The sequence below is a fragment of the Malurus melanocephalus genome, unplaced genomic scaffold (assembly GCF_030028575.1).
Source record: "Malurus melanocephalus ecotype Western Australia unplaced genomic scaffold, MMel_1.1 scaffold_117, whole genome shotgun sequence".
NCBI lineage: Eukaryota > Metazoa > Chordata > Aves > Passeriformes > Maluridae > Malurus > Malurus melanocephalus.
The window spans coordinates 1,765,058-1,791,718 of record NW_026623349.1 but is presented as its reverse complement, the minus strand read 5'-3'; the positions used below and the strand labels follow the sequence as shown (position 1 = coordinate 1,791,718).

The 26,661-nt window shown below is 36.7% G+C and overlaps 1 protein-coding gene across 1 annotated transcript; it reads right to left on the bottom strand.

Annotated features, from left to right (window-relative positions):
• On the bottom strand, window positions 1-25,897 carry KIF27 (kinesin family member 27). Its single transcript, XM_057370028.1, is given in 17 exon segments — window positions 1-167; window positions 1,781-1,945; window positions 2,434-2,632; window positions 3,401-3,607; window positions 4,644-4,859; window positions 5,510-5,686; window positions 6,729-6,842; window positions 7,172-7,369; window positions 8,222-8,424; window positions 9,418-9,573; window positions 10,105-10,238; window positions 10,802-10,977; window positions 11,536-11,742; window positions 14,795-14,938; window positions 21,607-22,544; window positions 23,838-24,038; window positions 25,566-25,897. Coding segments are annotated over 17 exon segments (3,804 nt in total). The 5' UTR covers window positions 25,864-25,897; the 3' UTR covers window positions 1-96.
• Window positions 25,898-26,661: the final 764 nt, after the last annotated feature.

Sequence of the window (26,661 nt, the reverse complement as noted above, 5' to 3'; positions counted from 1 at the left end):
TATTACTATTTTTATTCATTGCTTAAGGTACACTGAGCAGAGTGACAGATTGGGAGCTCTAACTTTTACTTGTAGATAGTATGTTAACAGCTGTTTTCACTTGAATTCTTCAAAAGCAACTTCTGCTTACTTTTGACTGGATAACTTTGGACCACCAATGTTGTTATCTAAAATGAAATTTATCAGGTGATAAATAGGAAAAAGTTACAACTCTTTTGAGTGTCTGATATAGGTAGTCAACACAGTTTTACAGCATCAGTAACTTGCAGCATTAACATGGTAAAAAATTACCAGCACCGCATATTTTGCCTTTTCTAGTCAAAAAGTTCACATCTACAAAAACATCAGAGGCACTTGCCATTACTCTTATCTGAGAAGAGTTATCTGTTAAGACACAGCTGATCATTCTACTTGTCACGTATCTTAGTAAGCAGTCTTAAAACAACTGAACCATAACAAATATGAAATTATTAATATATTGAAAAACAGCAATTATACTAGTACAACACACACAGGACATTCTACATATTTTACTGTAATACACAAACAGTGTATTTCTAAATCTCAGTAACAAAATATGAAGTGGTTTTGTTACATTGTATAGCAACATTTCATAATGTATTAAAAAGAATAAAATAACTAAATATAGACTATTTCTTATAAAACTTGCAAATATATTCATTTGAAAAAGTTGGAAATTCACAGGGATCCCTTTTTCTCACTGCTACAATTTGCCAATGATAAGTGTTCCCCACATGGATACATGTCCTAATCTACATGCTTCTGTGTGTATTAGACACAGAATAACCTTTCCTATGCTAATTTATAATCCAGTCTCTAGAACAGTCATGTTCACAGTTTGACAGTGTACTTTATAATAATGAATATGTTGGTTAATTATCCTGGCTAGAGGGAAAGGGCAGAGCCATAATTCATTCTGGGAGTAGAGRTATGTGATCGGCATTTCTCTGTAGAAAGGCATGGCACTGACTGGAAAAAAACAGAAGCATCCGTTGGGAGGAACAACCAGTCTTGCTGAGCCTTAAAAAGAAACACAAGGCCAAGAAGGCTGGATTGTGCATGTGAGGTATCGTGGTGGCATCGAGAGGYATGAGACAACAGAAACAGCGATGAAACTGAACCTGCTTTTCTCCTCCATGTGAATAGCTCTGTTGTATGTTTGGATTCTGGCAAAAAGGACATGGAACAATTAAAAACTTACATATTAACAGTTGTTGTTTTTTGTTTGTTCAATTGGTTGAGGTTTTTTATGTCAAAGCATAGAGCCATAATAGAAAGCATGTTTTTTCCCCCTTCAAGTGTGTAAATGCTCTCTTTCAGCTTTAGTAAGTAGCTAAAATAAGTTACAAATTGAAAGTGTGGCATTTTTTACAATCTCCCAGGAACTTTTCAGAAATCAAATTCATGGCATGTAACAAAGCTGTTAGTTCTAATACCGTTCAGATGCTTTCAGATAGCAGAATTCCTTTGCCTTAACCATAACATTTTCAGGTTCTAGATGCCGAAATTATACTAAAATCCAGAGGAAACAGACCAAGAATTTAAAACATTGGCACACCACTGCTACAGCTAAAAACAAATGTTGTCTCTTACTTGAAACTGGGGTAGAAGTAAAATATATTTCTGAAGAAGAATTGACTCAGTTAATTAACATAATAAAAATATTGTGTTTACAGCTATCCAACATAGTTCTGTGTGTTCACCACTCTTCAAATAGTCTACTGACTACTGCATAAACATTAAAGGATACTGTGCTTACATTTAGTGGATGACAATAATTGCTCAGGTGACTCTCCAAGGAGGCCCTTCAATTTCTTCTTCAGCTCTCTGCTGGTTTTCTTATAGAAAAATAAATCTTTTTCCAGTTGCTGGATTTTAATTTCATACCCTTTCAGGGTTTCTGCAACACCTTGGCTGTCTTGTTCTAGGAAAAATAAACCCGGTTTAAGTTTCTTAATTAAGTTTCTTCTTGTTGTTGTTTAAGAACCAAATATCTCTGTGTCAAAAATCAAGATGCTCAGATATACAGACTATTCAGTGACACTTTGCTTGCAATGTGCGCATTTTAATTAATACGAAACAGGATCAAAAAGGCTGTGCCAATCCCTCTTGTTAGTTTTAATAGTATTTAGAAGATCAAGATCAGCAGCACTGGTATGTTTCAATTTTCCAGTATCAATAAATTCAGTATGAAAATACAACAATTCTGATACTTCTTTAAAAACTATTCAATTTTCCATTCATACAGACACCATATGTCTGTATGTTCCTTGACATCATACATAACATCAAATTAGTGGCAGCCAAAATATATCCCTGAACCTTATTTTTTTTTCTGTTGAAATACAGTATTTCTCTGTTAATGACCAAAGACAATACATGATGTATAATCCCCACTCAAGAAGAAAATACCTTTGAAATTATTCAATATAAACTGTATTTTTTTCTCATGTTCTTGACGCTGGTGAGTCAGTTGCCTGTCACACTGTAACTTGATGTGTTCGAGTGCAGATTCTAATTCATGCAGGGTGTTTTTCTGCTGTATGGACTTCATTTCCTGCTCTTCAATCTGCACTTGTAATTTTCGTTCAGACTCACGTAAGCCAACAATCTAAGAAAGAAACACACTTATTTGGATTTATCAAACCATTTTAAGAAAACCTTTTACTCTGCAGCCTAATAGATTAAAACATACAGAAGCAATGATCTCTATAATTCATTACGCTTATACTGGAGACAGACTTGCCACTTCTACAAGCTGACACTTTAGAACTGAACTGCATACATTTTGATCACACAGACTAGTGGATTTTTTCAAAGTCCTGTGTGAAATTTAAACTGAAAGAACAGTCCTTGCCAGATTTTGAAAAACTTCCAACTTGCCTCCCACAACTTGCTTACAAGGTTACCAAAGGCTCACCCAAGGTCACAAAGACAAACCATGCATGCAGCTGCCCACACTGCAGGCAGTGTATGCAAAATTAATTGATACTGGATTTAGGAAAAGGAATATAGGAGTCTAGCCTGAGCTTTATGAAGCTTTCTGAAAGCTTTCAATCAGAAAGAATTTGAATACATCATCACTGTTTAAACTGTGTCTCCAAAAGTTATCAACATGGAGCACTGGAAAGGGGCAAGGTAATTTCCAGATTTGCAGCATTTTTCAAGGTAATGACCCCAAAACAAAACATTCAAAATTAATCCACAAGTATCCTGTTTTAGGTTAACATAAAAATTAAAATTTAATAGCAAATCTATGTAACCTGAAGCGATTTTTACCAAAAGCTTTTAAAATTTATTTTTACTTCTTGCCACCATCACATTATCTAGAGTATAAATAGAAAAYGTGATAAAATAATATTCATTAATCAAAACAAACCTTGTTGAAATAATTGATGATGATAGCTCTGAGCTCAGCAGCAGACAGGGAAACTAATTTCCCTATCACATTATGCTCGGTCTGTGAAAGACTCTGAGAGGATGACCGAAGTAAGTGCTGGCGATTATGAATACTTTCATTCTTGAAATCAATTGCAGCTACCAGGGCATCAATGCCTTCTTCTAGCTGGAAAAGAACATGCTCTTCCTGCAGAGAAACACATGAGTGAGATCTTTCAAAAATAAAAAAAAACTACACCAAATCCAAATTAATCTTTCAAGGAATCTTTAACTTCATTTTTAAGTGCAAAACTGAGCTTAATGGTAAGATGAACTAGTTGTAACAGACAATGGAGTAGGGAAAATAAGAAATAGAGTGCAAATCTAGAATATTTGTCTTTTCTTGCCATAGCATTCCTACCACAATACAGATGTTAATCAAATGGTTCATCACAAAACTAAAAGTCATGTTTCTTTTTTTATCCTTCCCTCATCCTCATCACAGTTTAACATCTGCTTGCTTTTTTTTTTTTTTTTTTGGATTGTACTAGTTTTCTGTTGGATTAATGAACAAATTAGGTCAGTAAGGAGTTTGGTGACCGTAACTTGTATAGGGAAGTGGCAGAAATGCTTGGYCTGAAGCACTGCATATTTTGCTGAGTGAGGCAAATAAGGCTCTTTCTGGAACATTATCACCTCAGCCATAATCTTATATTGCTTCTCAAGACCTAAAAGTAATCTGCATTTTATATGAACTTATTGTATCTTCAACATAATGAATAATACCGATCAGCTCCGGCTAATGGGCCATCTATTAATACAACTTGTTTTCTCATAAAAATATGGAATGCTCCAAGTGAAGCTTGCTTTACATCAAGATTCTATGAAAAAACATTATAATTATGTGAATACATTGCTTGTTCCGTATCCTGACATTTAAAAATCTGCCTATGATAAACTGATGAACTTCGAGTTCCCTTATTTCTCATTATATGACTCTTAGACCAATAGAGTTTGGCAAGGCACTACCTAACTTAAGTTCCTCTGAACTGGAACTTTTTTAATAGTAAATATTTGGTGCTATCATAGCAGCATTCTAATATTGCTATTTACAAAAGTACCCAAACTCTGCTCCTTATTTCTAGCTCATATCTGATATTTGGAGGCATTTTAGGTTCTCATTGGAATGCTCCATTATCGAACAATACCTAAAACCTGTATTTATCTCAGAGGTGCTTACTTACTTCAGCCGACAACACTTTATCATCTTTCAGTTTCTCAGCCATACTATTTCTCCTTCTGAGCAGCTGATCCCTTTCCATTTGGAGAATCTGAATTTTTTCCAAAATGTCTGACTTATCTTCAGGGGTGCTGCCCTGAAGCTGCATATTTTTATCACACAGCTCCTGATCCAGCATACTTAAACGGGTAGACAATTTCATACTATCTTTGTTTAAAGCCTAAAAAAAACCACAGCAACCATMGATATAAAAAGGAGATACTCCTTTCCAGTAAGAAAAAAGTAGGTGATACTGTCACATTCTGAGGTTAAAATATTGCTTGTTTCTTGCAATGGGACCCRTTTACTTTGAGTGGACAGCTACCATAAAATATACTATTTACTCAAAAAGCAAAACAAATATGCGCAATGTGCAGTTTTCTACATAATAAAAATTTAAAGGGCTAGTATCATTATAAGTAACAATGATAATTTGTATAGATTTTTTCTGGTGAAAAAGAAATATTGCAAGATACTCCCCTTTTATGTTCTCTAGATTGCAAAAGTATTGAGTCATATTCATAAATGTGTCATARATGTAATATAATTTAATGGTCTGCAGTAACAGAACTCCACAGTTCAGATTTGGTTTGGTTTGCTTGGTTTGTTTTACTATTGCAATTTTGGGGGAAAAAATGAATAAAAATTTTTGTCTCTGTTAATTACATTTTAAATGTTGATTAGTCAAAGCTACACACTATCTATATCACAGTGGCAGAGACACAGGAGGGTCACTTGAGCCTCCTCTGCTATCTTATCTGTCTTCCCCTACCACCAGTCTTTCAGTCAGCCTTACAACTGTGGTGAGTTTTATTTTTTTGCCTAAATCACCTGACTAGATCTCAATTTCTTGATTTCCAGGTGGCTTTTCTCTTGCAATAATGCTTCTTTTTTTGCTACAATGGCTTCTCTCTTCTTTAAATCTTCTTCTAGTTCTGCTAACTGTTGGTGTTGTTGAAGAATTCTTTCCATTTCTTCATCCAGCCACTTCTTCTGCTCTTCGAATTTCTAAAGTTTCAGAAGAAATCCAGAAAGTATTAACCAGGACATTTTGAGTCAGAATTTTATGATTGTGTTTTACCTTTCTTCAGAATTACTGATACAACTGTGGGATATATTAATATTTCTAATGTCAATATCAATTTTTTCAACATAAACCTTATTGAAAATAACACAGAAAGTGGACTGACTTAAAAAGGGCCTCAGCAATATTACATTGCTACATCTCATATAAACAAACTAATATCAAATGCTATGTTTTCTAAAGAATATAATTCTAAGACTAGTTATATAAATAGATGTCATCTACCCAAGCAGAGCAACTAGGTTTAGAAGGTRCTGCAAGAATTCACCTCGTTGCATTATAATTGCCCCAAAACAGCTCTTTGTGGAAAAACAGTGACAAGAAATAACGATACTGAAAGAATAAAAGACAATAATGACAGCTCTGATCCTGCTAGCAGGGTCCATTATAAATTTATTCTGAAGCCATTGTTTATCAGTGGATATACTCCTGTTAAGGCTAAAAAAGTTTCCTTTATTTAATTGCTAAAATTTCTTTTCACCTTTGAAGACTTAGGGTAATTCATGTTCCAGTGTCCACGTGTGAAATAATGTTGGGGCACTGCTACATAGGATACATACTTTTCTAACACTTTTATCAATAAACAAAAGCAGAGACCACTGTAATTGATATCAGGATGGAAAACAAAACAAAATAACCAAACAACCCATGGAATTTACAACACAACACATCAAGGTCACCCTCCAACCCACCAGACAACAAACTTGCTGAATTCTCAGGTCTTTGAATCAGCATTTTTGACAAATTATAGAAAAACAAAACAAAACAAAAAAAAAACCCTCCTTTCTCTGATTCAAAAAGAGTGCAAGAGCTGCTAGATTGTACTTCCAATTTTTGCAACARCAAAAGAAAAAGACAAAACTATGACAGAGTACTCCTCTTCCAGTTTACAAAAATAGATTACAAGGGATTAAAAAGATTTTTTTTATTTCAGGGCTCATAAAGGTTTAGAATAGATTTGGAAACCTGTAGTTTCTGTGGAGTTCCCGCTGAGTTGTTTTTCTTCCTTTTAAATGCAGCAATTTCTTTATCCTTAAGTTTAAGGATCTTCTGTTGTTGCTCCATCTTAAGTTGAAGTTCCTATGAACAAACAAAAAGCACCATTCTTCCTACATCAGTCAGTCAAATGCATTTCATGTGAGAGTCCCCACAAGATATAGTCTGAAATACTGACCCTAAATTTATTTATAAAATTGCAATTGAGAACTAGACATAAGGTAATAAAAATTTAAATAAAAGAAAAAAGCAAACTACAGATTAATTACAGACAATTTCTTTGGTGCATTTATCAAAAAAGTCATTAAGTCATTATTGAAAATCAGGGAAAGCTGGCAGTATGATTTATTGGGGAAGAGGGGCAAAACGGATTAATCTCATTCTCTGTCAAAAGAAAACAGGAAGAACCCTACTTTAATTTGTTGCTGGTCCTGTTGAAGCTCTGCTTCCAGTTGCTTCTTTTTTTCACTTTCCTCACACAGTCTCTTCTGTATCTGGGATTGCTGATGCTTCATCTGAGCCACTTTTTGCTCAAGTTCTCTTGCTTCTCTCTCACTTTGGTTAGATAACAAAGCCAAATTCTTGGTGTCTTGCTGCTTTTTCTGTAAAGTCTGAATGTTCATGTCAAATTTCAGCTTAAGAGCAGGAAAACTTGTAACTAAAGTATGACTCCATTTCATTCTTTATTTCACTGAATTCTTAGGGTGAGCAAGACTTACTAACTTCATACTGTCACTTGTTGTTGCTGTAGTTTCTGAGCTATCTGATAAAGTTAGCACAAGCAGAATTAAACAATATGAAACATACAGTTCGTGCTTGGCAATACAGTGAAAGTACTAAAATCTAGCAGAAACCACAGCTMTGGAATATTTGCAAGGGCACAATGGTGTCAGAATGCTGGTCCTGAGCTCAAGTCAATAACCCAACTACCTCTTTCTCCAAGGCAGTTTTCTGACCTGCAATTCTAGGATAGAGAGGCACAGAGCACCTAATCTAGTCCGACACAGAATATTAAGTTAGATGTATCCGAACTTAAAAACAGAAGGTCAGTGTCAAACCAATATGCCTGTGTTGGGCCTGATCTTGCAAAGCATCACAGGGATTTCCTTAGAGATAGAATTTATGTACTATTTTAATAAAACATCCTTTTTATTTATGGCAGATAGTAAATTTGTAATATCCTCCCTTGGACAGGTTTTTCTATTGGACTATATATAATGATGCATAGACAACTCATATCTCCCACTTTCTTAGCTTCTTATATTACCAAGAAGATATTTTATGTATCTAACCATGCGGATGTTAACTAGCATTTTGAGTATAACAGTATTAAGTTTCTCATTAGCTACTTCAACCAGCTTCCAGTGTGTGAAGCTGATAAGAATTTTACATGCAGAGTGTTAAGGTTCAGATATGACAGTAAGACAGAGATTTGTAGATCTTAATGATCAGATCAGATATACCTGTACTTTCAACTTAGCTGCCTCCATCTTCTTCTGGCACTCTTTTTGTAACATGACTTTCTCAGTCTCTCTCAGCTCTTTACTGTCCAGCTCCTGAAGCTGCTTTTGTGTTTCAGCCAGTTCTCTTTTGGCCTGCTCAATTTCTTGCTCCAGTTTAGTTATCTTCAAAGAATACTGCCTGCTTACAGACTGAGCATCCTTACCTTAAAGACAGCATATACAAATAGTTTAAAAACAACATGACAAGCAGTTGAAACATAATACTCACTTTTGGAGTTGAAACACTACTTATTTTGTTCTGGCGAAGTCACTAATTTCTGATACATTTTTTCTGATACAACACTAAAGGAACATGCAATTCCCTTCTAAAGAGTCTTAAGTCTGAATTTTTCATGAGTCACCTCATGCCACCAAATAAAGCCAYCTGAGTATCATAGCTAAATTCTTCTGCCTACTATAGATTTTGGCAAAATTGCTCTCCAGTATTTCATGATTTTATTTGGGTTTGGGTTTTGTTTTTTTTTTTCCAAAAGGATATACCATTTATTTGTTATTCAACTTTCAGCTTAATAATTAGTAAATAACCTTGGATTGTGTTTCTGCTCTGTGACTTGCMCTGTTCAGGCAATCTGGAGTGGCACAGAATCTTTCTCAGACAACCTCAAAAGAGGGTAAGCAAAGCAGAAGAGTGAGATTGAAGGGGCTGAGGAAAGAGATCCTTACTGTGATCATAAGGCTAGTTCCTGTATCAGGACAGATGTGTAAGGGATATAGACTGACCGGGACACTTTCATCATCCACTTCTGACTCCTGTTTCTCTACTGTCATAGAATATAGAATATACAGTGATGTGTCTTCTCTCCTATCCCAGACACTATRTGACAAATACATGTCCACAGAGAGATCAGTAGCACTAAGCATACATTAAAAATTATACTGTTAGATACAACCARTAATCAACAAAGCACAAAAAATATTTAACAAATTATCTGCATATCACAGTAAAGTAGGCTATAATAAAAATKTACAGCTTTCAGTGCAATCATAGCAAGTAATTAGCAAAAGGTACGAATTTTTAGRTTGTTGTAAGTATTCTTGTCTAAGATAGTTTTGTAAAAACTAAGACATAAAGGACTTCAGGTTTTCTATGCCTTTTCTTTTGTTTCTGAATATCTTCATTTCTAATAGTCAGTTACCTGTTCGTACTAACTCCTTAATAAGTTCCTCTTTCCTTTTGATATTAAGTGCAAGTTCTCTTATTTTATGCTCAGCCTCAGCAAGTTTCAATTCTGAATTCTTTAACTTCTGCATGTTAATAATATGGATTTTCTGGAGGCTGTTAACCTCTTCACCTTGAAAAAAAACCAAAGCAAAAGAGAGTTATAAAATCTGGAAAACATGCTCTATTCAAAAGGTAGTTCTGTGCAATATTGACTATGCGAAGTTCTTCCATATGAAGTAAAAGAGGCAAAAGGAGAAAACAGAGCACAGAGTCTTTTTCCCTGCCATGTGCCTAAACAAGAAAATAAAGGAGGGTATGTACTTGCATTTCAAGGCTCTAAATCAGAGGAAAAATATTCCAGAAACTACGTCAATATTTCTTATAAGATAATAAAATCCATTTTCTTTCATTGAGGCAGTACTAAAGATTTTTATCAAACTAGCTTTTTGATAAGTGAACTGCTTTCTTACTAGCAAGTATTACTTTGAGATTACTAATATCAGCTTCAGAAAGAGAAAGAAGAACAGAAATTGAATTATAATTAAAAAAATACTTGCAACAAATACACTTATTTTGCTGGGAGAAATAATTACATGTGCAAAAGATATTATTACATGTTCTGATACTGTAGTAAGATTTGCTCCTATGACTTCCATTATACCTGTGACTGTGTCAGTCTGTAGTGCAGATTGATTGGATAAACCAGACTTGTCTACATGACATTTCATGGCACTTACATCAGGAAGAAAGCACAGAGAAGTGTGGTTTTGTGTCCATGTTTGGTTTATGGAATACCTATGGAAGAATTATAAACATGCTACACTGCAAATACACAGGGTTTTTTCTTTTCTTTAAGCATCATGCAAAGTATATGATCTTAACAGAGAGGAATCTCAAACTCACAAAAGCATTTAAAACTTCTTACTCATCCACACCACCCTCACACATACCATCCCCCCAACCTCCCAGTCTTCAAGATAGATTCTGACCCCCAAACAAGGACTATGCAATCTTTGCTAAACCTACATTTATTAAACTTATTTTGCAATATGGCCAGTTGGTCCCACAGGTTTACCCTAAGTATCATTACAGATGGTCTCATTTTATGGAAAGATTAAGCAGTAATACTACCTTTGCTATACATTTGACTGTAACAAAAGTCAAGAAAAAGAAAAAGAAAAAGAAAAAATTACTTATATGAGGTTTTCTCTTCATTGCCTGTATTATTTTCCTCTTCATCACTCTGATCAGAGAGGTNAAAAAGAAAAAGAAAAAGAAAAAGAAAAAGAAAAAGAAAAAGAAAAAGAAAAAGAAAAAGAAAAAGAAAAAGAAAAAGAAAAAGAAAAAGAAAAAATTACTTATATGAGGTTTTCTCTTCATTGCCTGTATTATTTTCCTCTTCATCACTCTGATCAGAGAGGTGGCAGTGAAGGACTTTATCCTGATCTTCTATCTTGCTCAGTATCACCTGTCTGCGAACACGGAATTCTGCCATTATCTGGGCCAGGGAGAAGACAGTGGGGCTTGTATACCTCTGTCAAAACGCACGCAAAAATAGTGATGAGTAAGAMTACTGCAACAATTCAGGAATTCTTTACTCATTTTTTAAAAAACATTTCACCACCTTGAGCTTGGAAGCAAAATTACAAAGGTTTTCTATAACAACCCTAAATACCTTTGTAACAAAAGGGTTTGCAAGAACTTAGAGGACTTGTTCCAAGTGTGAAAGAGAGCACTAGCCCTCTGTTAGCAATTCATYATCCCACACACTCAATATATTGGTAAGAACAATAATTTTTTTTTTGTAATGTTTCATACTTGAACATTCAAAACCTCCAGGAAACCACCTGGGGGGTGAAAACATGAGAGTCTTAGCACTTGTAGGTGGAAATTTTAAGCCTAAATATTTTGGATAATTGTGGTATAGCAAGTGTTGCAAGACTAATTTTTCAGAGTCTTCARTGGGAAGTTATGCAGCATCTGAGAAAGACACCATATGTTATCATGTTATGTCTAATCCTTGGCCTATAATCATTATGAAGTACAAGGAGGAAAACTTAACAGTTTTCCTACAGTTAAGGGTAGACCTTACCTTTTGGTTCTCTGTCCCTGAAGGTAGGCAAAGAGGGTGTAGCAGTTTTTTTGTGAGTGGGACACTGTAGGGTCTCCTAGCAAATGCCACAACAGCAGGCCGATCTTCATAAGCACTTGRGAAATCCAAAGCTTTCACATCTGTAAACTTCTCTAATTTCAGTTTTAGCTGATCAATGAGCATTTGCTGTTCCACCATTTTTTCAGTCTCATGGGAAAAAAAACCAAAGCAAAACTGAGCTCYGTATCATATTCATCACTCCTAATTCCTCACAAAGATCATGAATCTTGTAAATCACCCACTGACCCTAAATTATCCTGCAGGGCACAGACAAATTCTATAAAAAAAACTGAGAATTCTGTGACATATCATTAGTCTCTCTCCCCTGCAACCCACAATCCAGTAAATTTTAGACATATTTTTGTCCAGAAAGACCTACCCACCATCTCAGTATCCTGGGTTACAGAAGGAGAATGCCAATGTGGGATGTAACCAGATTGTGTACTCCACTGCCCTCTATGCCATTCCTGACAAACTGTTAATGATGGGCTGTTTGCAGTAGGTTCCCAGTGCACACCTGACACCTCAGGCTACAAGCTGGGTGTTAAATTAGGGAGAAGGGGCAAACCCTGAGAGGAGGGTAGCATTTCTTTTTTTTTCACAAAGGTCCCTGCAGTGGTAAGGACCTTTTCTCAAAGGACTGCTTCCTCTGGGGAAGCATCTGCAGAGTCCTACCCATCTTGAGGGGGTCATCTCTGCTAATAAGCCACAAAGGCTCAGGGGTACCATCATAATGGGCAGCAGTAAGTACTTAGACCACCAAGGATTCCCAAAAATATTCTATGACTCACGGGATTATTTCATTGCCACTCACAAACTGCATGCCCTAGGGGAGATACTTAGCATTCCCACCTGATTCTGACCMTATATAATTGAGGGATTCCCCATGCCTGGACAGATCCAGAGGAGGACTAGCACTTCCACAGAACTCCCACTTTCGGCTGCAACCATCATTTCAACACCATTTGATAGGACTGTGACCACTACCCTCATCCACAGGGTGCTAGGCTCTAGTCTGACTTTGTGGGTCTAAGCCAGTTTTAATGTGTAGCATTGCATTTATTGTAATTTTTCTATTAAATTGTAACTCTGACCTGAAATCTCTCTCATGRTAATTGAGTTGGGTTCATTTTTCCCACTGGTTTACTTTCAAACCAGCACACCCAGTTTAGTTACATTAGCCTATCCAGCCATCTAGTGACAAGTAGATGACATAATTAGGAGCCTATGGTCACTTTATATGTGTGCTTATGGAGAAATAAAATGAGGGTCAAGCATTTTCAAATTCAACCTGTGGTCCGAGTCTTATTAATTAAACATGTAATACTGGCTTTCTCTTTGAGCAGTTCCACTTTAAATACTATTGTATTAATAAACAGAAACATGTACAGGATCCCAGAATAATTTGCTGCTTTTTCTTCCACACAGTCTCAGCGTTGTTGATAATGCTAATTTGAAGACCTTATCTGTTTCTCCCGCAACATGTGTTCTCCATACATTGTTCAAAAGTACTTATGCTACGTAAACAAATTCATCCATAAGACCAAGATTATATACTCTATTGCTTGTGATTCTTTTTGAAGTATGGTTAAAATCTGACCTAGCAACAACAGAGAAGTTGACGAACAGCTTCAACTGTGATACATTCTGCATTCTCCKACTTTAAGTAATTAAATTTTATTCATTCTTTATGTTGTTGTCTTAGATTAAAAGCTCCTTCCAAACACAAATATGCAATGCCTTACAAATTGATGTTGTGTTGGCATAKAATACATCTTATTCCTAAGTAATAGGAAGTAGAATATATGTATGAACATCATATTTGTTATAATTTTGGAAGCAGTAACAGCCAGCTGATCCACCTTAAAGCTATTTGCCCCGATACAATTGTACATAGAACTCCACAGTGTAACACCCTTTGCATAAATACATGTGTATAAATATATATTACCTCATAACTCATACCTATTACAATTAAAGTTCTAATTCTAGCATGCATCATTAAACTACATATATTTGTGAATATATGTAAAACATTTGACAGAAGCATTTGCTTTTCATTATTGTACCTACATTGTATATTTTTAAATATAGGTGACAGTTTAATGAAATAAATGCCAAAATGGTCCCTGAAAACTCAAGTTTTGCTCCTTTCTCTGATACTGAGATAACCTTCTACCTACACTATGACTGCTACTTTGTATCCTCYAGAATTTATATAAGCATAGTCACAGTAGAAGCTGACACTATGGTATACAGGCTAAAAGAAAAGTCTAGCCAGAGGTGACAGAAAAGACAAAAAGTGACAGAGGAAAGAAAAAGATCATGACTAGTTTACTTACATTTACTTACATGCACTGACTTTCTCCAAGTCATCAGCAAAGAAGAGGAAAAAGGAGGAAAAGTATAATAAGGAGAGGAGCGCTAGCTATCCATGTTTATGCTTTTCTCTTCTAAAAAGTCATATAATAATTTATCTATAATCCACATTATAGAATGTTATATACACTAGGAGAACACCAGGGAATGTTATCTGTTCTATTTGCAGTTTTCTAAACCTTGAAATATCATGCACATMCTAGCCATCATAATTTCATTAGCAATCCAAGATGTACAGAAGGAAAGAGGCAAGCAGCCTTTGTCAGTATGTCAATTTCCACTGTGTCACCCAGTTTTCTCTAATGGTAAAAGATCAGAAAGTTAGGATGGAATTCTGTCTTAAAAAGTCAAAAGGGGCTAATACTGTAAGCCTTAATAAAGGTGTAACAAAGTAAGTTTTTATATAACTTTTCAATTAAAGTGTTCTATAGGACCTTTATAGCCTTTTTCAGATTCTAAAGTATCTTTCAAATGCTTTCAAATTCTAATCTATGAATTAGAAGTCCTGAAACTAAGGACTCCTGATACAAATCTGCGGAGAGGGTTATGTGTAATGCTTCAGAGAGCGTGGAGAGCAAGAATGATTCACTTGAAGTCATAYAGGATGCTTGTGGCACAGCTAGGCTCATATACAGTCTCCAGGAATCACATTATTGTGATGCATCCACTAGATGAACCCAATTCATTCAGTGATATAGCTCTAATTCAAACAAGGTGTCTCTAGTATTGACCAGCAGTCAAGTAAAAAAAATTCRGAGGGGCCTGTTTAATGTACTCACACAGCAGTAGGATGGACGCATTTGTACCAGTGGAAAAATACCTGTAATCTTTGTGTTTCTTGAGCCTCTTTTAAAAATTCCAGCTGTTCTTCCTTTTCTTGTAGTAATGCCTTTATCTGATTCTGCAGTATCTGCATTTCATGATTCTTCTGGCTAAATAGTTCTTCATCCATAATTAGTACCTGCTAGATAATAAAAGAAAAGTTCAGCTGGGGGAAAGGGACATTATTATTTCTATAACTGGAAAATTAATCAAAATAAAACAAAACCTCATTTGTTGCTATAAGATGTGATCAGAACAGCAAAGTCTTGGGGTATGTATCACAAATTAAGTGTTTATCTGTAGTTTCCAGTCTAAGTGGTTATCTATAGTTTCTAGCAGTTATTTCTTCAATTCTGTTTCATCTATTGGTTTTGTTCTGACAAGTTTCATTCTTCCAAATGGAATAATCGACTCACAACCAAAGCTACCTTATTGAAGTATATATAAATTCAATTATTCTMTTTACTATGCTTTTACATGTAGCCATAAGATCTCAGCATTTTGTGATTAATACACTTCTCTTGTTGAAGAAAACAACAAGACCAGATGTCCTCAATCTGCAACACAGATAACAGCTTAAAGAAAACATATCTTCAGATATTCTCATGAACAAACTGATYGAAGAAGACTTCCAAATGTTGTTACCCTTCCAGAAAGCCTGCGRAAGCTAAATACAAAGTATTGAAACACGACATCAACCCACAAATCTTTTCAYTTCTGTTCTTCCTGTTTTTTTCTCCTGGAGCTCTGCTAGTGGACATATAAAGTTTGACATATGAGTTTGGGTGTCAGCTATGATTGACATTATGCCAGTATTTTAAGATCACATAAGACAACATCATCCAGGTAATAACAGCTGGTAGCAAAGAAATATGTATRTACAAACAAGAATAGGTCCAATACTAGTTATTAAATCTGTCCACACGTAAACCCTGCTCTAGAGTCTGTAGTGTCTCATTTATTTTAGCCTTTCTCTAACCATATCTTCCCAGCTGTGGATGGCATACCCACTTGGGGAAGTGTAAATTTAAGCTCAGCTCTTCCACTGTTTTGAACCTGGGAAAYAGAGGTTTAAAATAAGCCACAGAAGAAAATCAAGAAGGAAGAAAAAAAAAACCCCTATGATTTAGATTGATTGAGAACAAAGAAAAGACAAAATTTGTTTTATTCAATTGCCTGATAACAATCTGTAGGCTAACCAGGTCAGTTGTAAACTAAAAATGAATTGATGCTACAAAGTTCTAGCATCCTTCTACTATGTGGCAAATTCAAATTAGTTTTTATGAGCTATTCATCTGACATCAGAACTTCACTCTGTTTCCAACTAGTGTACAGTTGTTTTGTCATAAAATTAATTTTGATTTGAGAGTCTGTTCAATGTAGAATAATCTGCTTTTTTGTTTTGTTTGTTATTCACAGTCAAYATTTTAACTCAGCACATTCAGTATACATACTTCCTAAATGTATATAGGGATATTTTCTTAAAAAATTATTTATTTGATCATGTGCCAGGTCTGTTAGGAGGCTTTACCATGTTTGAGAAGGCTGAGAGCTCTTCACCCCATAGGTCATTGTCTAGGCTATTATCAGAGCTACCAATATGACAGGATTCTCATAGGATATCTGCATGCTAAGACTTAGAGATCTTGTTTTGAAATTCTCACCTAATTTGGAAAACTGTAAAGAAGTACGATATTACCAAAAAGCAGAAGTTGAAATTTAACACAAAAGCAAATGTTAGCAAAGTGATTAAACAAAGAGSTCTGCAAATAGTTTAGAAACTCAGTTAGCTAGAGGCATGGCAATGGAAAAGGAAAAMCAGGAGATTTTGTGAAGAAATACAGTTTAGGAAACTACTAAGAGATAATAGATAAGACACCTGTAACTTCCTAATATTAGGCAGAGTAGAATATTACATACATAGTATTAGATAATACTGGACATAAGTTGCAAAACTTAGTCCCTGTGTTATCTGTATATTCACTGATATCTGTGAAAATATATGTATTGTAATTATATCTGTAATGCTTCTGACAGAATAATATATTTGCAGGATCCAAAACAATTTCCAAGTTCATAGGAAAACTGTTGTATGTTTCCCTGAATAGGCAGCTAAGCACACATAGCCACTCCCTCACTTTCAAGCTCCTAACCTCAAGGAAGAGTAAAAGCAAGAAAACTTGACGGTCAAGAAAGAAATTGCTCACTAAGTGAAAGTGAAGTGGAAGAACAGAGAAAACAACACAAGTAATGCAAAGGTAGTTAATTGAGGCAAAACCAATCGCTCACTGCCTCCAAAGGGTAGACTGATGCCCACCAGCTCCTGAGGAAAAAGAAAGCTAATGTAATTAAATCCTCCTCCCCCTCTTTCAATCTCTGGGCATGTCATATGATTTGAAATATCTCTTTGGTTGACTTGGGCTGTCTGCCTGGTTGTACTCACCCTGCCCCTGGGGGCACGCCCCCATCTATCCACTGGTGTCACAGAGAAAGAGACTCAGTCCCTTGATGCTGGGCAAACAATCCCAGTGAGACATAAAACACTGATGTTTTACCAGCATTGTACTAGTTAGAAATGTAAAACATGGCACCCTGCAAGCATTTAAAAAGACAATTAACTCCATCCCAGTCAGACACAGTRTAATCTCCACTCCATATTCCACACCTTTTATGCCACATTCAAACCCCACATTATCCAATGCAACCTTATTAACCATCCTTGCCTTCTCATCCTTTGACTTATGCACAGATGTCATTCCRTTAGAAGTGAGGCGAGCARACAAACGAGTCTTAGTAAAATAAGRAAAAAARMCTGACTGGTTGAATAAAAGAAGGTTATTTAGCTAAGACAGGAAGAAGTTTCTAAATGTAACAGATATGAACCGCCTTAGTCCACAATAAGTTGTAACAAACATTTGTTCTGAAATAAATGGTCTGATGCTCAAATTATTTTTTCTATTGGCTGTTTAGAGGCATGCTATTTTAACGTGATGGTGAAAATATTATAAAAACTGTACGCATTTCTAATGAATGTTTCTGGTTATACCACAACTGGAGACTGTGCATTATTCACAGCCCACAAATGATGCCTGCCTTAACAGGGACCTGCAATCTCTGAGACTATTCTGGACCAGCCATTCCTGYAAAACACTCATAAAATGTCCACTGAATTAATTTAGTCCATGATGTGGGTTTTGTCTGRTTACAGTGATCACTCAGGACAGGAGCCCAGGCTATGCTACAAGGACTCTTGTATGATCCTACAACAGACCAGCACAGACTTACCATGGTGTCACAGATTGAAATGTTATCATTCATGGCTTAAACATTGTCATAAAGATTTTTACCCATTATGGCAAAACTGTATAATGAAGCTGCACCACTGAAGCCCTCACTGAATGGGCCTCCTGACTGAAACTCTGAACTGTGAGTTAAACTAAGGCCATTCAAGTGAAGAAAAAGTGACACACTATTGTTCAAAGTATCTCAGGTCTGAGAAGTAATGGAAAAGGCTGGGAGAGCCTTCACAAAGGGCCAAGACCAGCAGCTTCTGGGTGGAGGCCATAGCTCCAGATTTACTGATTGCTAAGCTTGCACAGACTATTCCCTCCTCCTCCCCCAATCAAAGGAGGGAGGAGAACAGCTTTGGGTGCAGGCAAAAACCTCTGGTCAGAGGCAGTGAAGGCCCATCCTCCACTGAGGGGCCCCCCACCCCGTGAAAGCCACATCCATGGRACATTCACTTGAGGGGCAGCTGAGGAGGTGTTGTGGTCTGTCAAAGACCCCCCTGAAGGGTTCCCAGACCCTGCACCAGAGGACWGCTTGTGTTGCCAAATAATCCAAAGTCTACCAAGGGACAGTGTCAAACTTGCCCACTCTCAGGGGAGGTATCTGGGCATTCCCATCTGGCCCAAACAYATATTAATCCATTGTATTCTATGCTTTTGGCAGGAGACCCTCAYCCCCAAGAAGAACAGATGGAAAGGATTAAGGAGATGTTATTAAGATACATGGAGGGGTAATGTTTCTACCCAATCTGTCTCTGTCACTCTTCCWGCCCCACCCACCTCTTTTTCTATTTCTTTCTATCTCTTACTTACAATGAAAGTCACCTCTTTCACTGTTACATAAMATGTATCAATTTTTTGGTTTCAACATACAACTTGGTTTGGTTTTAATCCCATTTCAGGGAATAATCAAACCTCACAATTCTTCTGTTTTGTTCACAGAGAGAGTTCTCTGTGATCAGGGCAGAATGCAACACGTGGTAGAAGCATGGGGYTCAAACCACAGGGACTTAAGTCCATTGAATCAGTATCATAAAGAGATTACTGCATCTCAGGAATTGCTTGACAGCAACTCTAACAGTAATTTCCTGGGACACCCTTTTTAACCACTGCTTTTTGTCCCTATTCATGTACACAMAGAGTTTCAGGACCAAAACAGGTGCACTGCCCCACTTCTCATATCCTTTTCACAGTCATGGACATAGAACTGGAGAGTAGTATGTGCCCATGGCTCCCTTTCCCTTAAGGAGAGAAATTCCTACTCATGTTAGCCATTATGCTGACCTGCCCAAGCAAGGAGGCAAAGAGATTACTGACATTTTCTTTTGAGTAGCTAGACCTTGTGTAACAATCTTCCCACAGCTGAGATGCAGGCCCATAGCAAGGAGACGGAATAGAGCTTTTCAGTAAATCACCAGGGCTAGCAGACTGGTCTGTACAAAGTTGGTGCCACAGAGTCAGCCCAATTCAGCCTTGCTAGGTTGCTGTTATATTAWGTCTTTGTGTTTTGTACAGACTTATGCCACACAGATCACGGGCACTGTATATTGTTCAGATCTTTCGTGGCCTGATTATTGTCCATGTTATTGCAGACCACCTCCACCACCTCTAATTCACTCAAACATTAGATACATTCCTCTGTGGTAGTCCACATGGCCTCACTGGGTGACAATACCTTCTTAAGAGTAACTTTGTCTTCATGCTCAACAGGAGTTACTGCTGGAGCCTGGAGGTGGCAGACCCTCTTCCAGCCCCTCTGTCAATTCCACAATACCTAGCAAAGGATCTCAGCTGATGTGTTTCCCTACCTTCTAGCTCCAGACTGTTAGCCCCACTATTCCGGTTCTGGAGTAACCAGGCAGCAATTAGCTCATCTTTTCAGGCTAGGTCATGGATAGGGACTGGGTTGCTTCCACCTACTGCAATACCTGTCTCTCTCCTTTCCTATCCTGCTGTGGAGCAAGCTGCCTGTTCTGATTCTCCCTCTTTCCTCCTCTGAGCAGAAGCTRCTTCTTGTTTTACTAATTTGACCTCTGCTTACACTGGTTCTTCTTTACTACAAGATCAACTATTACATTTGAGGGCTCGGTCTCRGGTGTAGTGTCTGTGTGACCTCAGACCAAGTGACCTTCCTGATCTCAGACCACCACAAGCCTGTTTGTGGGCTTTTAGACCAGAATCTCTAGCATTTTGAAGGGCTCTGGACACTGACTTTATAGCCATGGGCCAGATCCAGCATAACTATCGAAGTCACTGTGTTTGACTGTCACTCCTTCAAATTATGTTTTATTATTTGATGGRTTAATGAGCCTGTTCTGACATGAAATCACAAGCTGTCAGAGACAGCAATGGTCCTATACCTCCCATATATACTGATGCCCCAGGGATCAACTACCTCAGAGCATGTTCCTGTGTGGCAACCCCAATAGCTGTTTAACCTTACGAACAATAATCAAAGTCAGGATCACAATACATCAATATGAACAGTCTGTTTACATAAGGATACTGAAGGAATTCAGAAGCCATTACATAAATGGCTATAAAAAACTATCCTGGAGGAGAGGAAGGGATAGGTGCCATTTTTTCCCCTCTCACCACAAAATGTCTCTCAGAGAAGAAGAGGGTGAAAGTATAGTTGCTGGTTTTATCTGTGAGGTGGTTCTTGGAGTACTGGGAACAGTGTAAGATCCAAGTACCAGATTAGGCTGATGACCAGTGGTTTTAGTCTCCCAGGCAAAGGAAACAAAGTGGTAAACAGCAAACAAATCAGCAAAATCTGAAAATAGTAATTAGTGATTCTTGGAGCCTATTGTACTGATTCTTGGAGTCTATTTTACAGATAGAAAGATATCAAGCATTTGAATATTCAAGGACATAAACAAGTCAGCACCCAAAGCAAATATGCAGCTTCATGGCCTGCAACAGTCACTCAGCAATTTAACTAAACAGGGATTAAGAACTGCAAATTTAATCTAGCACATTGTAATAAAATCTGTTATTATCTAGAAGGCTTTGAGCCACAGGCTGAGCTCCCACATTTGCTTTGATGTGTGTTTGCTTTGTGTCTCCAAGTATTCATGTACTCCCCAATTTATTTACTGNGCAGAGGAAGAAAATGAGAAGGCTTGTTGCTGTGCAAAACACCGTTCAGCAAGAGCAGAAACATTACTGTATTATTACCATTGTATTGGCCATAAATCTAAACACAGCATCCTCAGAGATACTATACAGAAAACTAATTCCATCCCAACCAGACCTAGCACACCAGCACTGTTAAAACTAAAAATCTAACAGACAAAACAACTCAGCTTCAAGAATCATCTTGAAACTGACTAGAGAAAATACAACATTACTTCACTTTTCTCTGTTAACACTTCGACATATGGTATGAGACAAAACCAGGATTCCTTACTGCAATATCCATTCCAGATGGATCTTTATCTATCTTTCAAAATGAAATTCGAATTTTGCAGATTGCTTTTTCCTTTTTCCTCATCTCAATAAATAGTTTATAATTAAATACCTGGCATTTCTTCAGTTCCCTCTTCAGCTGAAGAATTGTGATGTGGTGAGGCTCAGGGATGGTCTCAGTCCCTGTGTCAGTTTCCTGGGTGGTGGGAGCTTCCTTCCTTACTTTCTGTACCATAGTGATCCAGCTCTGCAACCTGTCCCGCTGACTTTTTCTTAAACTAACATCATCATTCAAATCAACCAGAAAGGGGAAGGCCTCATCTACACAATTTCTGTAACTGAAATATTGAACCTGAAGGCGGGTGAGTTGCTCCTCAAGTGAACTGATACGAGCTTTGTCTTGATTTAAGTCATGTAAATGCTGATCACTGACATGCTGGTTCTGCAAAGCCTCCCGAAGCAATCTGATTTCAAGTTCCATTTCACCAATGCGGTCCATTTCAGGGTTGTAGTTTACAACTGGTTTATTTCTAATATTTTTGGCTCTGTTGGCATATTTGAGGGAATTTAAAGATTCATCAAAGTCCAGTGAGGATGGACTTATACACGTTATCATAACAGTCTTGGCATTTCCTCCAAGGGAATCTTTCAGAATACGAGTGATTTTAGCATCCCTGTATGGAATATGTGCACTTTTCCTTTTCGGATCTCCAAGGGCACTGATGACATTTCCCAGGGCCAAGAGACCACTATTGATCTGAATTGATTCTTTGAAGCGTTCACCAGTATTTCCAGTCTTTGCTACCCTCTCTGATCCTGCCAAATCCACAAAATGAAACTTCGAAGCAATTGAATCCTGTGTAGCATCAGTATTTTTCTGATACTCTGCAGACTGCTTCTGACAAATACTGATGGTAAAAATGGCATGAGAGCGACTAGAATGCTCATTCATCTGTGTTGTGCCTGTGTGACGAGCTGCATTGCCACTTTCCAGCAGGCTTATCACTTCATCTGCACATTCTACTTGAAATTCCTTAGCACCGACAATCACTTCAAACACCAAAACAGGTGAAAGTAAGAATAACTTAATTAAYTCTAAACACTTCAGAAAAAATTTACAGCAATAACTATAAACACGTTAGAGAAACATACAAGCTTGCATTATTATGAGTCATAGCGTATAGCTATAGAATTAGAACATACAATATGTGAAAAGCATGAGGTATAACACAGATATTTAATGTATGGGTGTATTGTGTCATAACATTTGAAACAATATCTTAGACAGAAGACACAACTCATTTACACATTGCACATTACTTTATGCAATTTACAGTCCAGTGCTAGCTAGAAAAAGTATGAGCAAAGTCAGGTCAAAAGATACTTTGCCAGTTTTAAAAAAAGAGTAAAAACAGAAAAGCTTTTCTGAAAAATTATTCCCAGCCTGTACTAAGAATAGAATTTTTATTTTGAACAGTGCAGATAGTTGGGCCTTTGGGACAGGTATCTGTTAGTAATCGAATAAAGTGTAAGTGCACTTCTACCAAGTACACCCACTAACTCTATTTTTTTGTYGTATTTTTCTTTTAATGAAAGATGGAAAATGTCCTAGCACAATTTAAAGAAGCTGGCTTTAACAGTACTGAAGATGATAAATAATTTAAATTAAATTATGGGATCCTTTTGAAACAATTATATTAGCGGCAAGATTTGTGCTAAACTAGCGCCTTCTCCTAGCCACAGCCAAAAACCCCATGACAGCTCAATACAATACTCTAGCATAGTATTACTAAAGAAAACACAACAATTAGAATATAAAGAAGAAAAAAAAAACTAAACCTAAAACAGATTACATACTTTCAGAATAAAATATCTCTTATGTGGATTATTCTAGTATTTTCATGGGGTGAACAGGATACTTAGAGGGCAAGGGTTAATCTCGAAGCCTCGAAAAACATCTACTTCCCCTCATCTTAATGAAGTGGTCTCTTCCACTCATTTAATTGTAAAAGGAGAGAAGATATTTACACTATAATTGATGAAATGATTGTAATTTTGAATGATTTAATATTGAAATATTTATTCAAGTGAATAATTACACACTATTTTGTTTCTAGACAGAATTTGCAGAAACAGTAATTTTCACTTTATCATTTGTTGCCATTTCCATCCATGTAATAGAACATCTATATTGCTCACAGGCATCTAAACCCCAAACTACTTCAAATCAGTTTAATTGAGTTTATATTCTGAAACTTTCACAATAAGCACTTTCAGAGAAACCAAGAATAATTTGGACACAAACTGAGACCCAAAATACAAATTTTACAGCTGAAATCCTACCTGTATTTCCCTTCTCATCTTCTCGGATATGTAGTTCTTTCACAGAGGTCTCCAAATCCAACAAATCTCGAAGTTCTTCCTTGTAAACCTCTATATATGATACCTTCACATGGAAGTTGATGTTACAGTGTTCAGAAATATGCTGGAATAATTCCTGAATAGCCCGTGGGATTATGCCCCTTTCATCCACTGCAACTGATGCTAAAATATAAGCACAAATGTCACAGAGACTTGCAGTCGTTCTGTCACATAAATTATAAAAACTGAAAATTGAAACAAGTCTGTGATATTTGATATGCAAAATACTAAGGAATCTGAAGAGCTCATTGCTCACAATAATTTTTGTAATTTTTTTTCTGTGTCAGAATTTTTGTTTGCATCCAGTACTAGGATTCAAATTTAAGTTCTCACAGTCATTAATGTTATAAAAATATGAAGTCTGTTTTAAAATCATACTCCTCAGAGTACTGATTTCTTCTTTATCTCTACTCATTATGGTTGGCAATGACATCTCAAGGATTTGAGAATTATAAATTCTACTTTGTCCTGCCCTTGAGTCACAACAGTCTCCTCAAGCACAACAGGCTGGGTGAGGTCAGAGTTGCTGGAAAGCTGCTCAGCCAGAAAGGCCCTGGGGGTGCTGGTCAGCAGCAGCTGAACGTGAGCCAGTGTGCGCCCAGGTGGCCAAGGTCAATGGCATCTTGCCCTTTTATCAGCAACAGTGTGGCCAGCAGGACCAGGGCAGGGATTGTCCCCCTGTATTCTGCACCGGTGAGGCTGCACCACAAATCCTGAGGTCAGTTCTGGGCCCATCTCTGTAAGAAAGACATTGAGATGCTGGAGTGTGTCCAGAGAAGGGCAATGGAGCTGGGGAAGAATCTGGAACACAGATCCTGTGAAGAGCAGCAAAGTGAGCTGGGGTTGTTTAGTCTGGAGAAAAGTGGACTCAGGAAAAACCTTATCGCCCTCTGCAGGCACCCTACAGAAGGATGCAGCCAGGTAAGGGATGGTCTCCTCTCCCAGGCAAAAGCATGACAGGACAAGAGGAAATTACCTCAAGTTGCACCAGGGGAGGTTTAGATTGGATATTAGGAAGAATTTCTTCACTGAGAGGGTGCTCAAGCATTGGAACAGGCTTAATTGTGGACCTGGAAATGCTGGGTTAACAGTTGGAATTTATGGTTTTAGGGGTCTCTTACAACCTAAATGATTCTGTGATCCTATGATTCTAAATAAAAGGAAGACCTTAACAAGAGGCTTACAATAATCTATTTATATCCATTTGGAAGAATTAAATAATAAATTTCTTTAATGTCACAGAAATTTCCTTCAAAAAAATCCAAACAAAGAAACTTAACACAGAGGCAGCAAGCAAACAATTAGGTGCCTAATGCAGGCATTTTCAAGGTAAGATAAACATAGCAAGAACCTTCAAAGCTTCTATATTTCAGAAAACAATTTCAAATTGCATGTTGAAATGTGGAATGTGAAAGAGCACTTAATAAATTCTTTTTTCTTAGATATTTTTGGCATAGTTTAATTTATGAAGAAGTTTTTAGAACTTTAATTATCACATAAACTTTGGAAGCTTTTTCTTTTACTACAGGATTTTTTCTTAGTCTTTAAAATAATGCAGCAGCATCTGCTATGTAATAAATATTTAACTTGCACAAATACTCTTTACCAATTAAAAAAAAACCCAAACCCAAAAACGTTTCTACAACCTACCAATGTGGTCACCACCAATCGTGTAAGTCTTCCCAGAACCAGTCTGTCCATATGCAAAAACTGTAGCATTGTATCCTTCAGTCAGAGACACCAGAAGAGGCTTAATGCAAACAGCGTAAACTTCTTCTTGGGTTGAATTTTTGCCAAATACGAAATCAAAAGTGAAGACATGGTCCTTTCCAATGATAACTTGTTTAGCATTTGGGACTAATCTGACACACACTTGGTGGTTATGAAGTATTTCTTTGGAAAGCAGAGGTCTGATTCGGACTGCAACTTTAACTGGGATCTCTTCCATGCCAGACTCCACCCCTGTGCTTTCCACTCGGTATTCACATAGTCAAGGAGAAATCTGTTACTACTGCTCTGTTTACCTCATTCACAGTTGTCTGCAGCTAAAAAATAAAGATTTTCCATGTTATATAATACAAAAGAATTAATTTCATGAAGTGAAAATTTGAGATTTCCTAAGGAATACATAAGCACTATCACAATCTTGAAAAATACCTGATATAAATGCAGCTCTAATGATAACTGCTTAATCAATTATTAATTTTGCCTCTATTAATTTCAAAGCTAGCAGACTTAAGTCTGAAAGTTGCCTGATTTCCTATTTGAATATAACACAGCCAAACAAAGCAACAATGTTGTCAGAGCTTGTTAATAAACACTGTTGATAAAGCAAAGGCTTATAACGGATCCTCTCATTTTCCTATTCCTGCATTCATATTGCATAGGCAATAAAAATCAGACTAATAGTTTTTCTTCCAAAATTGTGCATATATAYGTTTCAAAACCCTCTTCTACTTACGAAGCAACACGCAATTCTAACTCAACAAATATAAATAAGTGTCATTTTAAAGGTACTACATGTAAAGCATTCCTCTGGTTTTAATATAAAACTTTAAGCACATGTAGTTATCTTTTAGTAATTATAATTTTAGGATTCCTTATGCAGCTGGGTGCATATTCATTCTTCCAGCATAAGCATGGCACAATAGCACACCTGTAAATATTAAGGAATTGCCTTTCTTTAAAGTTGTTTTTCATTAGAATTCAAAGATCTGCATGGGGTCCCACACACATATTTTCTGTT